At 55.9% G+C, this 13685-nt stretch overlaps 2 protein-coding genes across 9 annotated transcripts in view; one reads left to right on the top strand and one right to left on the bottom strand.

Moving 5' to 3' along the window:
- The window catches only part of BRD7 (bromodomain containing 7), a 31321-nt gene extending 21501 nt beyond the window's left edge, over window positions 1–9820 (top strand). The window contains exons 8-17 of one of the 3 annotated variants that reach the window (XM_066349943.1): window positions 260–383; window positions 954–1029; window positions 3036–3143; window positions 4275–4410; window positions 4871–4982; window positions 6327–6383; window positions 8497–8611; window positions 8862–9005; window positions 9265–9408; window positions 9606–9820. In XM_066349943.1, coding sequence (XP_066206040.1) covers window positions 260–383; window positions 954–1029; window positions 3036–3143; window positions 4275–4410; window positions 4871–4982; window positions 6327–6383; window positions 8497–8611; window positions 8862–9005; window positions 9265–9408; window positions 9606–9652 — 1063 coding nt within the window. In that variant the 3' untranslated portion in view covers window positions 9653–9820. The remainder of the gene's footprint in view (window positions 1–259; window positions 384–953; window positions 1030–3035; window positions 3144–4274; window positions 4411–4870; window positions 4983–6326; window positions 6384–8496; window positions 8612–8861; window positions 9006–9264; window positions 9409–9605) is intronic. The other 2 variants (XM_066349942.1, XM_066349941.1) reach the window with 2 other exon arrangements.
- A 1301-nt stretch (window positions 9821–11121) lies between these two features.
- Window positions 11122–13685, bottom strand: part of ADCY7 (adenylate cyclase 7) — a 56569-nt gene continuing 54005 nt past the window's right edge. For all 6 annotated transcript variants that reach the window (XM_066349939.1, XM_066349934.1, XM_066349937.1 and 3 more), the window contains exons 24-26: window positions 13393–13507; window positions 12773–12897; window positions 11122–12589 (exon numbers count right to left, since the gene is read on the bottom strand). In XM_066349939.1, coding sequence (XP_066206036.1) covers window positions 12443–12589; window positions 12773–12897; window positions 13393–13507 — 387 coding nt within the window. In that variant the 3' untranslated portion in view covers window positions 11122–12442. The remainder of the gene's footprint in view (window positions 12590–12772; window positions 12898–13392; window positions 13508–13685) is intronic.

Raw genomic sequence — 13685 nt, 5'->3', positions numbered from 1 at the left:
CATATTTGAAATATCCCCCAGTTTTTGCGAGCAGTGTATGTTCTTGGTAGAATCCGTTTCTGTGAATGTAATGAGAAGTGTTTGCAGGGAGTCACACTGGCCTCAAAGGCAGGAACTCACCGGGCGTGGGGGTGGCCTTGCTGCGCATGTCCGGGGCCTTCCCAGGCCGCGGGGGCAAAGTTGAAGTGAGCCGGTGTGTCTCCGCTTTGCTTGTGTTCACCCACCTGCTGCTTCACCGCGTCTCTGTGTGCGTTTTCAGGAAGGACAGAGACGCCCTGGAGGACAAGGTGAAGACCCACGGTTCCGAGCGGGAGCAGGAGCAGCTCGACCGCATTGTGCGGGAGTCCGGAGGGAAGCTGACCCGGCGTCTCGCCAACAGCCAGGTGCTGGCTTTTCCCACCCACTCCAGCTGCTCCGGCCGCGGTCCACACGTCCCCTTCCCCATCCCTGTGTCCTCCCACCCTCTCTGCCTGCGGGCTCCTCAGTTGGGGACATTCCTGTTCTTTGTAAATGACATGGTTTCTCTTACCCTCTGTGACTGGATATTTTTTTTTAGTGAAGTTAATATACTCTAAAATTGGAAAATGAAACACATGCTTTACACTTACAAGAAAATGTTTATACTCTGGTCTTTTGAACCCTGCTGTTGAGCACATTGCTTTGCACCCAAGTGAGGGAATCCCTGACCTTGGGCAGGTCGCTCCCTGTCCCGGTCTCTGTCCTCTAAGCAGAGCGGGCAGAAGGAGGCTGCCTTAGACCACGCCGTTCTTGCACATTCTGAGGGTTTTCCCAACCGTCCTTTCTCAGCCCGTCGGCGCCAGAGCATGTGGAGACAAGTGTGCCTGCCGGTGCCTGAGTGTCACGTGATCGCCTCCTGTAACACTGAAGTAGAGCTTGCTAGCGTGATGGGGGGTAAGCCCGCTCATGCACGGGAACACTTTGGGTCGTTGCAGTGTGAATTTGAAAGGAGGAGGCCCGATGGGACGACGACGCTGGGACTGCTGCACCCCGTGGACCCCGTCCTAGGAGGTAGGTGCGCGGAGTCGGACTGCGTGTGAACTTCCTGCTCTGCACAGGGCAGGAGTCCAGGTGCCCTTGTAAGGCCTGAGTCCTGGTAAGCCTCGCTTTAGCACGACCTACAAAGAATCTGACTAGACCGCGTATTTCCTGTGAACAGCTAGCCTAACTTCTTCATCCTAAAATAGTACTATGTGGATCAATCCATTTTTTTTCAAAATGCACAGTCCTAGAATATTGGACCCCTATTAACGAAGCCAAAACATGAGGGAGTAACTGCTAGCCCTGGTGGTGAGAGGCTGTGGTCTGTATGCTGTGATTTCTGCAGCTCTCAGCGTCCGATTGTGATGTCACAGACTCAGCAGACTTGAGTAGAATGCATGTGGACACTGTGTTCACAGTAAAGGAACAACACATACCGGATGGCCGTGTGTCTCTCCCTGTGGTCAGTAGAGGGTTTATAAAGGTTGACAGTCACTGTTCTATAACTTGTCATAGTTTTATTTTCTCATGTGATATTTTTTATTGGAAATAGTATAGGAAATATTTTAAAACTTGGTGTGAAGATAGCAACTTTTGTCATTCGGCCAAGGGGAAATAATCGTGTGTTGTAATAAGTAAATGGGATCATGTTAACTTTATATATAACTTTTTATGCTGCCATTATGAGGGAGATAAGTGGGGATATCAAAACGAGTGAGGACAGAATGGCTGTGCCTCAGGGAACAGCCCCGGTGTTGCTGGCTCACTATGGCACGGTGTCTGAGGAGCTCGGGAGGGTTTAGGTGGAGAGTAGGGAACGAACCGAGGGCCAGCCCCCTCCCTCCGCACTGTGGGGCCGGCAGACAACAGCGCCAGAGACCTTACATGTGGAGGCGGCCACTTGTCCCCCCGGGGGTCAGTGCCTTGGGGCGGGCCCTGTTCCTGTGTGGAGCAGAAGGTGCCCCCCAGTTCTCAGGGGCAGCAAGGCTGCCTTAGCCAGGGGGGTTCAGGTTGGTCCCGAAAGGCGCGTCAGGGAGGGGAGCCCGAAGCAGCGAGCAGCCTGGTCCTGTGCAGGGTGGAAGGATGGCCGCCGTTCCTGTGTCCACGCGGTCCGCCCCCGGGCGCTTCAGGAGTGGGGCCTCGCTTGGAGGAAAGGCTCTGGCGCTGTTTTCAAAGCAAAATTCACTTTTTGTTTTTAGGTAGGAAACCAAATTTCAGGTACCAAAATTTTTTTTTGGTAGGAATTTGTATTGTTTGGGGCCAGAGAAACTGCCACTGGCTTGAGAACGCTGATCTTTCCCGTGCGGTGGCGGTGACTCGCCGGGGCTCCGATTTAGGGGCTCCAGAAGAGCTGCCCCTCCCTTTCTCTGGGCCCCGGTCCAGTTTCCATCCCCTGGAGACATTAGCGAGCGGACCGGAGCTGACCTGGCCCACGCACTCGCGGCAGCGCCCAGGACCGCCGACTGGCTGACGGTGGAGATGCCCTGGCCCTCTCCCGGGGCTGCATCCCCAGGAGGAGAGCGAGAGCGAGAGCGAGCTGGCTGGGGGCCGCCCCTGCTCCCCTCGGCCGGAGCCTCCTGGCACCGCCTGCGGCCTCTGCTTGTTCAGATCCCCAGGCATCACGGCCTTGTCCCGGGTCAGAGGTCACGTTTTCCCGCTATTGCTCACTGCACTGCTCTTCCTGGTCTTTGACCGGGGAGTTGCCCTTACCCGGCCTCGCTCATCTTTGCTGCTGGTTCACCTCCATCATAACCGTGCAAGGTCCAACTTTTAAATCCTGTTTTAAAGCAGAATGCACCGTGGTTATAAAGCCTTCCGGGGAGCAGGAGAGTGTAAGGAGGAGGACCTCGTGTGGGTCCTTGCCTGCCTTCCTAAGCTCAGATTTCTTACATTAACAGTGGGGATAGAAAGCCCCCTGCCCAGTGCAGTCACGAGGGTGGCGTGAAGCCACGTGGGTGCAGCGCTGTGTGAGGCACCCCTCACCACGCAAGCCTCCTCCACCGCACCTGTCTCACTGCAGCGGTCTTCTGTTCCAGAGCCCGGCTACTGCCCCGTGAGGCTGGGCATGACCACAGGGCGGCTCCAGTCCGGAGTGAACACCCTGCAGGGGTTCAAAGAAGACAAAAGGAACAAAGTGACCCCAGGTGAGGCGACCACTCATGACAGTGACCATTTATTGCTTGATTCACTAGCTCTCTTGCGGGGCATTTGTGCATATTTAAGTAAGTAACTGTTAAGAAGAAACTGAAAAATCAGGTATTAGTATTAAAAATGAGTTTATTTCTTCTTCCCTTTGTGGAGAGAAATTCACTTGAGTTGCGACTTTATAAGCATCAGTTTAGGTCAGTGGTTCTCAAACATTTTGAAGTTGGAGCACATTTAAAATCCTGCAAATAATTGTAGGTGCACTATATACAAATTTCTGAGAAATATGTTATAATAATTAAGTCAAATATTAAAGAAAAAAATGTAAAGTCCAAGCATGTTTTTATGGTAATTAAACAAAATAAATATGACAAAATTAAATTTATTCTGACATTAAAAAAACATTTTTATGTTACATTTTTTGTTATGCTTTTTAGAATTTGTAAAAAAGAGGGATTCAAAACGACAAAAAAGTTATCATTTATATACATGCATTCTTATTAAGATTTAGTAAATTCAGCAGGTCTCAGAGTGAATGTGTTTTTTCATTCTTGTGTTTATAAGAAACATGAGCCTGATGTGTCCTAGCAATTTCTTCAATGTTTGGGCATATATTTGAAAGGCAAACTCTCATTTCGTCGTCAATACATTGAAGAATTCCTCTTTTTACTCTTAATTGTGTTGAGTGCAGAAAACCCTCACCATACATATCATCTTAACTTTACACCAAACAAAGGCTAGAAGAAACTTGCCTCCAGTCTTTCTGGGGAACATGGGGGTAGTGTAAACAATCCAGCACCACAGCTTAACAGCCTTTTGCAACCTAATCAGGCAAGTGAGGTGGGGGGTTGGGCAAACTGTCACCTTACAGCCAATTCCCCACACCTCTGTCCCCAAAAAATCTAAACTCCAAAAACCCCGTTGGTTTTTTGGTCCCCAGCAGGCACATATTTCTCTGGAATCCCATAGGGCGCACACTTTGAGAAGGCTGGTTTAGGGACATGTCTACCTTAGGTTTGTGTACCAGTCGATAAAGTAGTCAAGTTAGAAGGCAGTGGTGCTTACCAAAACAGAATAAACTGACATGCAGGTTAAACAATAGTACTGAAGCCTTTTCTTTCTGTCAACAGTGCTGTACTTGAATTACGGGCCCTACAGTTCGTACGCACCGCACTATGACTCCACATTCGCCAACATCAGCAAGGACGACTCCGACTTAATCTACTCCACCTATGGGGAAGACCCGGACGTGCCCAGCGAGTTCAGGTGAGCCACCAGCTAGCTCATCTGTGTTCTGAGTCCACGTTTTCTAAAGTATTGATCTACATGGCAGTATCTGAAGGGTGTGGTCTAGACTTGAGGGTGACGTTGAGAGGCCTAGTATATGTGGGAGTCACAGATGAGTAAGAACACTTAGGGAGAAAGTACAGAGGAGGGAGGAGCACCCAGCCCCCCCCCGCCCCGGTCTGGCCCTGGGCCTGCACCACTGAGCTCCTGTTTGTCTTTGACCGTTCCCCAAGAATTTCATTTCCCTGTATTCTTGATATTGTTTTATCTCGTGATGAGTGTGTCACTGGTAAATGTGGAAATACAGTGTTGTGCCGGGAGGAGGTTTTGCATCGCCGTGTATAAGCAAAGGGCCTCTGCAGGGACAGTTGGCGGTGGTGGGAAGATGGAGCTGGCGGAGGCGGCTTGTAGAGCAGTGACTTTCCCGGCTATGTTCCAGCATCCATGAGTTTTTGGCCACGTGTCAAGATTATCCATACGTCATGGCAGACAGTTTACTGGATGTTCTAACTAAAGGAGGGCATTCTAGAACTCTGCAGGAGCTGGAGACGGTAAGAATGCTTCTCAGAAAATAGGGTCACTTATTACTGGCTCTCAGCATCAGTCCTGCAGTGTTATGAAACCATGGCACTGACCAGTATGACAGCTGCGCTCCATTCCCCTGAAAAGGCAGCCCAGCCCGGGTGGGGACCACGGGTGGAGGACAATGGACGGAAGCAGTGCCGCAGGCGCCAGGACCTGAGGGCCAGAGGACTGTCATCGTCCCCTGAGGCCGAGCGGGCAGGAGCCAGCAGTCGGCTGGTGCGCGGTGCCTGGCAGGAGGGGCTCCCGCTCGCCGTGGAAATGATGGAGGCTGCCCCTCTCTTTGTTCTGCGGCAGGAGTGGTTGGAGCCTCGTGCAACCAAGAGCCTGCTCGGTGCTCTTTTCTTAGCACTTGGGAAGCCTCTCCAGTTCACGGAGTTCATAATCCAGGGTAATTTAGAGACTTGGCTCAAAGATCAGAACCAGAAAGTGTTCCTTGTGGTGTAAGGGAGAGTTGTTCTCCAGAATGCCCTTGTCACCATGGTTAAGGAACCCTGTATCTCGGGGCCCATAGTGTCCTGGCGGCTGTGGCTCGTTTCCTTGTCCCCTGCCCCCACTGTCCATCAGGTCAGGAGTGCTCCCGGCCCCTTCGGTCGTCAGCCTGAGTGAGGGAACAGTCCTGAGCGGCAGTTGAGCGGCCTTTGTCCGGCCGATGTGGCAGTGCTCAGATTCCTCGTTCTCTGCCCTTGGCTCTAACAGTTATTATCCTCAGGCTTCTAGAAAGTGAGGAAAAGGTTATGTATAAGGATACACTGTTTGAAGTTTTAAAAATCGGAAATTGGTTAAATCACAATAAAACCTTTCAACAAAAAAGATGACGTTGTCATCGGTTTGTGGGCGTGCTGCAGGTGTTTCTGTCCGTGCATCCTCTGCAGACGGGGCTGCGGGGGGCGGCCACGTCCGTGGCCCCTGCACACGGCAGCCCTCTGCTGCCGAGGGCACTGCCTGTTCGTGCGGGCGGCCCCCTCCGTCCCCCTCCCGTTTCTGCCTCAGCACATTTCCCTCTTGATGACAGCAGACTCCCTGATGTAGGCACTTGTGCTAGTCACCCAGTTCCTTCTTACACGTGCGTGTAGCTTTTGGATCAGGCACAGAATTATCCATCGTGAAGTCACTAGTAGTAGGTACTCTTGACTTACAATATACTCAAAATACTAGTAATTCAACTAATTCATTTTTGGTGTAAAATACTATATTCCCATAATTTATATTCATATTCCTTTTCTCTTGCTGTGGAACTCGGGCTGTTCTGTTTCTCTGATGTTGGCCTTTTTCTGTACCCTCTAACAGAAAGTTTTTCTCTGTCCTTACAGTCATCACCCGAAGATGAAGGCCAGACTAGTACACTCGACACAGTCAAAGAAATGGAGGTGATTATATTCTTTATAGGAAAGATTTACATACAGGATAGGATAAAAGATCGAAGGGATAGAACTTTGAAAAGAAAGATATTTACTGGGTATGTGATGTGCTAAAAAGAGCTGTTTGCTGGGGAGGGGGCATAGCCAGTGCAGCAGGCAGCGCGGGAGCAGGGAGTGAGAGCCGGCCGGGGTGTGCGTGCATGGGGACAGGCGGGAGCAGGGAGTGAGAGCCGGCCGGGGGTGTGCGTGCATGGGGACAGGCGGGAGCAGGGAGTGAGAGCCGGCCGGGGGTGTGCGTGTGTGCATGGGGACAGGTGGGAGCAGGGAGTGAGAGCCGGCCGGGGTGTGCGTGCATGGGGACAGGCGGGAGCAGGGAGTGAGAGCCGGCCGGGGTGTGCGTGCATGGGGACAGGCGGGAGCAGGGAGTGAGAGCCGGCCGGGGGTGTGCATGCATGGGGACAGGTGGGAGCAGGGAGTGAGAGCCGGCCGCGGTGTGCGTGCATGGGGACAGGCGAGAGTGAGAGCCGGCCGGGGTGTGCGTGCATGGGGACAGGCGGGAGTGAGAGCCGGCCGGGGGTGTGTGTGCATGGGGACAGGCAGGAGTGAGAGCCGGCTGGGGTGTGCGTGTGTGCATGGGGACAGGCGGGAGCAAGGAGTGAGAGCCGGCCGGGGTGTGCGTGCATGGGGACAGGCGGGAGCACCAGCCGGCCGGAGGCTGAGGAGACCTTCCCAGGAGGGGGTGACCAAGTCTGGAAGGACAGATGCTGTTCTCCCAGCTGGCGGGGCCACGTGGGTAATGACCTCAGCAGAGCTGAGAGCAGGGCTCACCAGCGTCCTGAGAAAGGGCGTGACCACAAGAACCTGGGGAGAGGCCCACGGGAGAGTCTCGTGCAGCGCTGGCGGCTGAGGCTCTGCCCCAGGCGGAGGGTGCTGGGATCGAGTCTGTCGGGCTGAAGGGAGGGCCCAGTGACAAGCTGCGGGGCTGTGTCACCGAGGGAGGGGAGAGAACAGACCCAGCGGTGGGAACAACAGAGCCAAGAATGTCCGAGCGGGTCTGCACCGCTGGTGGGGGCGCACGTGGGCAGTGCCGGGACAGAGAGCACCCTTGCTCCGGGGTGCTGGGTGTGGGCTAGTCTCGGAGCGCGAGAGCCTGTCGGGCAGGACGTGGAGAGCAGTGCTGAAGGCAGGACGCGGGGGGATTCGTGCGGACGACGGGCAGGAAAGGCCTGCAGAGCTGGGAGCTGCAGAGCAGCCTGGGCACAGGAGACCGGTGGCTGTCACGTGAACCTTGGAGTGCTCCATAGTGTGGCGGGACAGCAGACCTCAGTGCGGGCGGGAGCGGGAGGACTGGGCCCTGAAGGGCTGAGAACAGCGGGAGGGAGCTGTGTACAAACCATGTGCTTTCCGGGGCGGAGGCGCCTGGCAAGGCGGGTGCTGGGTGAGGGTGAGAAGGAAAGAAGTCTGAAGAACAGGCAAGGGGCCAGGCTGAGAAGTGAGAGGACTCGGGCTGTGAGGGCCCCTGAGGGCGGGGCCTGGCAGATCCCGACAGCTCCACCCACCTCGCTGAGCGGTGCTGAGAAACCAGGTGTTCAGATCGTTGGAGCCTGCAGCACACCACCCGTCTAACTGGAAACGCTGACTTCCGGTTACTTACTGTCGGGTTGACCTGTTCCTAAAAAGCATCGTTGAGGCTATGGAAACTGAGTCTTGTGATTCCAAAATTAGAACTCCATCCTTTTTTGGATGGAGGGTGTCTCCCGTGCAGCGCTGGCAGCCTCCCGTTGCCGGCCTGGGGGCTGACATGGCCCGCGAGCCTCGGAGACAGGAGGCCTGGTCACAGTGACCAAAGGCTCTTCAGTGCCGGCAGCCCCGGGCTGCTGTCACTCGTGTTCAAGTTGCTGGTCTGAAACCCGCAATGCAGACTGTGAGACACGCCGTTAATTTATGAGCAGGGAGGATTTATGAACGCCTTTTTGCCTGGCTTTGGGAATGGCATTTTTATAGGCATCAAATTATAGCTGCGGAGGAAGTCGGTGGGGTGACGGGGCTAGAAGCCCGGCCGGCTTGCTCGTTTTGGCCCCAGTGGGGCTCAGCGCGCTCAGTAACTCATCTCTCCTCAAAGCAGCTCCCCGGGGTGGAGCCCGCGGGGCCGCGCGACCCGGGCAGCCAGGGCAGGCTCGCGGCCCTGGAGGCGGTGGCCAGCTTTGGAGCTCCTGTGGAAGTTTTTGACTCGGAAGGTGCGTATCTCCAGGAGTTTGATGGGAGGACTGCTGGACACGGGCTGTCAGGACCCCGGAGCACGGGTTCACAGAGCCGGTCACCCCCACCGGGCCTCTGGGCCAAGGGAGCGTGGCCAGGGTGGTATCATTGGAGGGGAGGACCCCTTGAGAAGACCAACCACTGACTCCAGAGCCCCAGCGCGGGACTTGGGCTGCTGCTTACGCTGCAGCCCCGGGTGGGTGTCTCTGCTGCTCTGTCTCCCTGCAGAAGCGGAGGTCTTCCAGAGGAAGCTGGATGAGACCACCAGGCTGCTGAGGGAGCTGCAGGAGGCCCAGAACGAGCGGCTCAGCACCAGGCCCCCGCCCAACACCATCTGTCTGCTGGGCCCCTCCTATAGGGAGATGCACCTGGGTAGGTCCACCCCCGGGGAGGACGGCTCAGCACCAGGCCCCGCCCAACACCATCTGTCTGCTGGGCCCCTCCTATAGGGAGATGCACCTGGGTAGGTCCACCCCCGGGGAGGACGGCTCAGAGGCGGCTCCACTGCAGGTCACACCGGGTGCACACTTCAGTCCTTGCATTGATTTACTTGTTCTTTTCACTTTTAAAAAGTTCTGTAAAGAAGCCACATCTCAATACCTAGAACTGTTTTCATTTTATTTTTTTCTAGCTGAACAGGTGACCAATAATCTTAAAGAGCTTGCCCAGCAAGTGACTCCTGGTGACGTGGTCAGCACGTATGGGGTCCGGAAGGCAATGGGCATCTCAGTGCCCCGCCCCGCCGTGGGAGGCAACCTGGTGGACCTGACCGAAGGTAGGTGCCCGGGGGCCCTTGGGCAGCCTGGACTCGCGCTCTGCGTGTTCTCTGTCCACAGGGGAGGCTCACACACTTGAGGGGAGAGCTGCAGTCATCACCGATGTCGCCCTCACCCTGTCCCAGTTAGGAAGGGCCGTTAGCGCCCACCCTCGAGGACGCCGCCTTTCCCTTCACATTTCTTTTTCCATCAAAAGGGGGCAAGTGCTGCCTGATGTCCGTCTGTCTGTCTTTCAGACACTGAAGAAGCTAACACAACTGGTGTGGCCGAGAGCGGCCCCGATGGGGTCTGATGCTGACTGGCAGCTGATTATAGATTATGTACATATTTTTCATTCTTCACTTGGAAATGCTTTTCAGAAGATACTAAGTATTTGTATATTGTGTTTTTAATTAAACTTGGGGAACAATTTTAATGTCCCAGAGACTGGACGTCTGTCAGGTAGTCACACCGACCCTGGGACTGGGAGCGTCAGCTGAGTCCCCCTTGACCTTCCCGCTGGGAGAGAGCAGCTCAGACAACAGAACAGCCTCTTCTTACCCCCGCCACCGTCACGGGCAGCAGGTCCTCCATGTAATTGAAGTGTTCCCACACTCACCACAGTCCCCGTTGAACAAACCAAGTTGTAACTAACTTACCGGCTCACATCTGATGGTTTACTGGTAAACTGGCCCCGTGTGGCAGGAGTGGCCACAGTGCGCTGAGCCACGGGGGTGGGGGGTGGGGACCCAGCAGGATCTTCACAGGAGCCGCACTGAGCAGCCCCGCCTGCAGACACGGGCAGTGCCGCTCTTGAACTTGAGAGCTATGGAACTAGTTCCTGAAGACCGAGAAACATTAAGTGGAGACATTTGGGTTTTCCATACCGGTAATTTAATAAACTGAGTAGAAACACTGGTACTTCATAAAAACGAAATAACATTGTAAAACCAACGCTACAGACCCATAAATACTCAGTATACTGAACAGCCCAGTTATGTGCATGGACCTCCTCAAAGCGTACTCCGCACCCTGACCTGTCACGGACACGGTGGGGAGGGGCCTTTTCTGTTAGGAACTTTTCTTAAGCGAAAACTTCGGTGTGATTCCCATGAGGGTCAGCGGGGGAAGTTCCTTAGTGGAAACCTTTAAGCAAGTCCTTGACCCACAGGAAAGGTCAGTGTTAGAAAAGGTCCTTGTCCTGTCATAAAACACAACACGTGTGAAGAGGTGACTCGGTAATTAGAAAACAGGTTTATAAAAAAATGACTGCGAGTGACTTTTGTGGTCAGTTATACATTCCCATCGGTACGTCGAAAACTTAGTCTTATCTGAACAAAGTACTTGAATGGGAAATAAAATTACATTAATGATAACCAATTATTTTTTTAAACTCCTGATTGGAATTTCTGTTGCTGGAAGAAGAGGGTGGCTGAATGTGCAATGGGAGAAGGCGCAGCTCAGGAGGCCCGCCCAGCGGCGGCTGGCGCTCTGGGAGCCCGTGGGGCCTCTTGCGCTGCTCTGAGAGTGCGCGTCAGCACAGCGCTCCCCTGAAGCCGCCCCTCGTCTGGGAAGTCGTAAGGGAGGCTTCCTTTCCTGCACCAGCACTTCTGCCGTCAGATCCTTCAGACAGCAGGTCCTTGTCACACGCTCGTACCATTGCGGGTACACACGACACCTCAGCCCCACAGCCAGACGCGGCACAGGCAGACCGCAGGCTCACTTCCCACGCCGACCCCCAGCCCAGGCTGACCTCGACACCGCCTGGCTGACCCGCGACCCTATGAAATCACTCTAAGTCCGTGTGCACGGTTCTGTGTGATTCCAGGGGCTTTGTGGGTGACTTCTAGCTGAGAACCTCTGCTGGACAGGGACGGTCACCTGGGTTAGAGATCCTGCGGCTGCTCTGTGACGAGGCAGCAAGTCCGCTCAGAACCAGAGTGGGCAGACAGGCTGCTCCTCGCCGTGGAACCCGGTGGACCTCCTCTGCCCGCGGGAGCTGTAGCTACGAGGCGGCGAGGCAGCTCGGCCCGTGCCTTGTCCCACTCGGTCAGAATGAGACCATCTCAGTGCCTGCCAGGAGGCCAGCTTCCCAGGCCGGGGACCGCTCCGCATGCCCGCACAGAGGACCGGCTCCTAGTCTGGAGCCCCTCAGAGGTAGCTGTGCGGACGTGGGGACACGAGAGCGGTCCCAGGGGTGCCCGACCTGTCCACAGACCCGTCCCTTCCTGTCCGGCAGGGAAGCAGGACGAGGTGAAGCTCAGGGCCGCCTGACCCTGCGCGGGTCGTCAAGAGGGCTGGGCAGTTGTGCCTCCTCTCGGCGTTCGCTCCCTGAGGCTAACCTCGCGCTGCTGCATTCACGTGGTCTGACTCGGAGCCAGGGCCACAGCGCTCCCTGCCCTTGTCCTCAGCCCCACTGCAGCGTGGCGCCCCACAGCTGGGGCAGCCCTGTCACGCAGACACTGGACAGCAGTCCTACTTACATGCCCGTGGTTAAAAAGCAGAGAGCACGCTGGAGGGGAGAGGCTTGTCTAGCATCTGAGAAGTCATTAAAAAGGATAAAACCTCCATTAATAATGAATCCATTTAAAACAAACACATGCCAGAGATGGCAGGAAGTAGCATGTGTCCACTGTGGTTTTTCCTCCCTACTGTTGGAAACCATTTACAGAGCAGAAGCACCCTTTCCAGCTGTCTGCACCAGCGTCTGGGTGAGTATGGGATCCCGCAGCCGGTCTGCTGGGCAGAAGGTCCCCAGCCCACCCCAGCGACTCGTCTCAGTCCTCCTGTACCTGGAACATGTGTCGCGGTGCCAGCTCACAAGGGCACCTCCTCCTGCTGTGCAGCGAGCTCCTAGCTGCCTGTGGTGGTAAGGCCCAGTGGTCACTACAAGCTAGGGGCTGGCACACGGGCCCAAGAAGTCCTCTCATGCAAGTCCAAGGAAGCCACGCACAGCCACGTGTCGGCAGGTGGCGGTGGCCGAAGCCCTGGATGCCCTCGTGACGCTGGGGCTGTCTCCCTGACGGCCTCCAGCACTGGCCCTGCCGGCAGCCCTCAGTTCAGCCCAGGGCCCTGGAACTTGGCAGTGTCTGTGCAGACAAAGTAAGTCCTCAGTTCACCTTTGCCTTTGACGTTGATCAGCCCTCGGCACTCACAGGAGTAACCAAGGCCCTGGAGGATGGTGCAGGTCTCCTCAGTCACCTGGAAAGCAGGAAGAAACCCTGTGGGAGGGCAGTAGGCACCGGCCAGGGCTCACAACACGTCCGGTGTCCCCACCCCCCTTCCCGAGAAAGGGACAGCCGGGCTCACGGTGGCGGCCGCCCGGGTCGCTCACCTCTGGGAAGTCCTTCCCTCCTGGTCACGTCTGCCCGCCTGGGTGTTTACCTGGATCTTCCCAAGTTCTCCGGTGCTCTCCATCCTGCTGGCGACGTTGACTGTGTTCCCCCAGATGTCATACTGAGGCTTCCGCGCCCCGATCACCCCCGCAATCACAGGCCCGTGGTTTATGCCTGGAGAGAACGTTTGCAGTTGGCACGTCATGGAGGCAAGCCTTGGGCTTCTGCCCTTGGGGAGGGTCACAGAGCGCCCCGACGACACACCGGCCACCAGGCTGGGGCCTCCCAAACGCCAGCACTGCCAATCTGGCACCTGCGCGTCTCCTACAGCCAGTGGGTCCCAAGCTCCGGCCCTTGTGGCCAGCAGTGACTGCTCAAGTCAATACCTCAGTTCTCAGTGTCCTTTAAGGTGACCCACTTACAGCTGGTGATCCCCCCTTTCCTGTAGGGATGTAGTATTAAAACTTTCAAAGGTTAACTGTGTCACTGGTAGGCAAAGAGAGAGTACCCAACCACTGGGATCGTGAAATCTGGGCTCTCTAGGACCTGTCACAGTAGGTGGCCGAGGACAGCAGACAGGCCAGAGAGGGGCTTGCCAGGGGTGGGCCGCTGTCTCCCACCAGAGGTCCGTCAGTCCGCCCACCCACCCGTCCTCCGTCAGGCCCTCACCGACGCGGAGGCGGAAGGAGTTGAAGGAGTGCCTGTTGATGCCGTCCAGCTTGTTCATCAGGGCGATGCTGAACTCCACCATGATGCCAATGTGGGCGTGCTGCCGCTCCAGATCCTGCGGGACAGAGCGCTGTCCGTGGGGTCGGGGCTGGGGCGGGGCAGGAAAAGCGCTGTCTGTGGGGGCGGGGCCAGGGGGCTGGATGAGGCTGGAGTGGGACAGAGCTCTGTCTGTGGGGGCAGGGCGGGGCCGGGGCGGGACAGAGCGATGTCCGCAGGGGCGGGACAGGGGCTGG

This window comes from Saccopteryx leptura, chromosome 9 (genome assembly GCF_036850995.1).
Source record: "Saccopteryx leptura isolate mSacLep1 chromosome 9, mSacLep1_pri_phased_curated, whole genome shotgun sequence".
Lineage (NCBI taxonomy): Eukaryota > Metazoa > Chordata > Mammalia > Chiroptera > Emballonuridae > Saccopteryx > Saccopteryx leptura.
The sequence above is the reverse complement of the archived record's forward strand: the minus strand, read 5'-3'. Positions and strand labels throughout refer to the sequence as shown.